General features: G+C 37.4%; 1 protein-coding gene across 1 annotated transcript; it reads right to left on the reverse strand.

The window, feature by feature from the left end:
- Positions 1 to 6: 6 nt before the first annotated feature.
- LOC119589513 lies at positions 7 to 3,440 on the reverse strand (the record flags this gene model as incomplete). Its single annotated transcript, XM_037938114.1, is given in 4 exon segments — positions 7 to 1,856; positions 1,858 to 2,871; positions 2,873 to 3,044; positions 3,047 to 3,440. Coding segments are annotated over 4 exon segments (1,809 nt in total), but the record flags the coding sequence as incomplete, so codon positions are not given.
- Positions 3,441 to 3,454: the final 14 nt, after the last annotated feature.

Below are 3,454 nucleotides of genomic sequence, written 5' to 3' on the forward strand. Positions count from 1 at the left end.
AGTGACATTGGATTAAACAAATACTTTACACAATATACATCATTACAAAATCAGCCAACTAGTAACTAAATAGTCCCACACATTTATTATTAATTTATGAATGGTAAAAAAATATTTCATATTACTATAAAAAGAAATCAAGAAAAATACTAAGTGTAACAACAGTTTCAAATATTCCTTTTGAATTACATTTAAAACTAATTCAAACTTCTGCTTTACAAAATATATATTGATATTCCTCTGTATTAAATAGTAAATCACAACATACCAGGTATTTAATAGCATGAGTATCACAGATTGCCTCTTAGATAGGCTAGAGCATAAAATGCAACCCTCACTGGCAGTCACATTTTTGACATATTTAAATCTTGGCAATAATTATACCAGTTGGTTAAGGCTCAGGTAAAAGTTACAGCAGATCATAACCAACTATAAGAAATCTACAGTTGCAATTTAGTTTTGCAGTCTCACTTAATGCAGTCAACAAACACAATAATTCTGTCATCAGGCATGGAACAAAGATAGTTGGTTAGATGCCAGATAGTTACTTGGTTACTTGGAGTAGTTAAGCCCTATCAGTGGCTCATGCTAGGGCTATCCTGGGAGAACACCAACACCCACCATATACATAGTTTCTGTTACCACATTTCCGGCAAAGACACTTGAACATACCCATGGGGCTCTAAAATGTAATATTAGTTCAGTCTCTCTCATATGGACAAATATAATACATTGGCTAATGCAGTTACATGCAATGATGTTCTTACCACACAAAAAACAAAGGCTAAAGTTTATGTATACTAGAATATAATGTTCAACAAAGGTCAGTTGGTAAGATCCACTTCACTAATGACTTCCCTTAGCTTTACAAACATATAAAGCTGAATAGGTGTTTTAATAATATGGATAAGCATAGTTCGGTCTAGGCATGGACTAACCTGCAAAGCTTCTCCATGGGTGTTGCATGATTACCCCTAACACCTCTCTGTATTATAATATTTTACAGCAAATTAGCTGATCTTTTCTGTCATTCAACAGTGTACACAAAGTAAGCTGTAAAACCAAGTAAATACTACCTACATATTCCTATTTCTTATTATTTGACCATAAGAAGAATAAACACATGATAAAGTAGAACTACATTATACCGAATGGATCTGAGACAAGTATATATGCAAGAAAGGACAGTAAGGCAAACAGGCTATTACAGGCTAAAGCTTTGGTTATATTAGTCTTACTTGACTATGAAACTAGACACAGGCCAGGGATTATCTTTGGCTGGGAACTTGAACCTAAAACCCAATCATCCTGATATTTTCACAGGCAATGAGGATATCTGGTCAATGGTGACCACTAAATTTGTTAAACATTATTCTGCAGTTATAACATATGAACAACATTTTGAAGCCAGCACAGAAGCCTTTAGCCCAAAGTAGTCTAATTATAATGTACCCAAAAGGAAAGTTGTGCAGCCAGTGATAGCTCAGGGACTAGGGACAAATCAACTTGGATAACCTGGGCCTTAAGTGGCTAACTCAATGAAATTATTGTGTCAAGTACTTATATGTGCCGTATAATTTACAATTAGAATATTGTTTTCAAATTCAGTGATTTCTTGCATACCAATCTACACATCATCAGGTGGTGTGAAACCAATCTTCCAGTTCCCCTCCTTTGCCTGTTTCTTTAGAGCCAGAACATCTTAGTAAGGAATATCCCAGTGAAATAAATTTCCCAAATCAGTCAAATCTGGGCAATTGGCAAGAAGACTGTGGACACTCCTTTCAGTCAGGGAAAACTTACAAACCCAGCAGAATCCTTGAATGCGGGCATGAAAACAAACCAAGTTCCTCAGAGGCAATGGCTTTGTCATTTATTGCCTCATACATTGGAGGTTTTTAATCTCTGATTTTCTCATCATCTTCAAAGAATAAGTGTGTGAGGACTTTGGTGCTTTTCAAGAAGTTAATGACAGGATAAGATTCAATGTGTCTTAGCTGGTAGAACTTAACAACATGTACTTTGGGGAATGACATTATCTCTCTGGTCTTCTTGGTCTTGTGTTTAAACAAGGTGCCACTCTGGAAGAATATTGTTTCCAAGCGAGGAGCTTTCTGAGAGAAGGCAGCCAGTATCTTCTCATCCCAGCGGAAGTTGCCTTTGAAATGCATTAGTTTGGTGAAGTTATTGCCAAACTCTAGCTCAGCATCTTCTATTGTGAATAGTTCTAATTCTTTCAACAGAGGGAAATTAAGAAACTGTCTCACTCCACAATGATTCTTCCACAGTCTAACACTGGTAACATTGGGTAAAAATCTTTTTATATCAATACCAAAATGTTTGCACACTTTCTCTAAAGTCTCTGGTGCTCGAGCATCATCTACGTAAGTGAGTGATAGTGGTCTGAAATTGTAGTCTTTCTCTTTAAACATGGCTGCAATAGAACCTGTTGTCCAAACATTTCATAATTCTTCAAGATGGTGTAAGTAATAGAGTAGGTTGCCACAACATTTCTCCATTTTTTCTTGAATCTGAAGTGACGGCATAATTATACAACGAATCTTAAGGCATCCAACTGGTTTTCCTCGAAATGATGTCTGAGTATACTTTCTATGCCCATACAATGCAGATAAACCATCTAAAAATTCTTCTTCAAAGTGAGCTGAGTGTTTGCTTCTGGCTAATGTGTCTACATATATACTCAATTCCTGTAAGACAGGACAGTTGCATCCTATTGCCCATATAAGTTCACCACTTGCAACATGGTCAATGTTGATTCTTGTCAACTGGTGAAAATACTTTGCTGAACCAACTGCAGCTGCATTTGCAACTGTTTTGTACTCGTGCACCATGTCACACCATAATGACTTGCTGAATTGTACACACTTCGGCTGCCTTAATGCCCTCAATGTATTCCCCTCCTCCATGCATTTCATCCCATGTATGTAGGATTCTCCTTGTTTTAGCAATCCAGCAACTCCAAAAACTATAAAAGCCACTAAAGTCTAGACTTGTCACATATCCTAACAGCATACATCTAAAGACTTCTTTAACACCTGCTTTATTTCGGAAGCACCTATGACTGTATCCAGGATTTGAAATTTTAACTCAACGTTACTTATTAATGTGTTCTCGTCAAATCTCGGCGTTGCAAGTGCATTTAACATATTGTTGACCATTCCCTGTCTGCAGCTGGCTGGCATTTTGGATTACAGGTATGCCTCAATTTGAGTGAATGGTACATCATGCTCTTTCTGGCACAGGAAGGCGACCACCCCATTCACAGGTATATGGCGCACAGGCTTTAATTTGGCCTCCAGCTTGCCGAGTAAGCAAAATGCCTGCAACAACAACTTTTCAAGTGCCGCCTGACATAAGCTGGCTAAACTGCTACATGGCTTTAGGGACGGAGAAACACCTGCATGTTGTGACATCCTGTAAATTAAAGCTATTG

Source organism: Penaeus monodon, chromosome 25 (assembly GCF_015228065.2).
Source record: "Penaeus monodon isolate SGIC_2016 chromosome 25, NSTDA_Pmon_1, whole genome shotgun sequence".
NCBI classification, from domain to species: Eukaryota; Metazoa; Arthropoda; class Malacostraca; order Decapoda; family Penaeidae; genus Penaeus; species Penaeus monodon.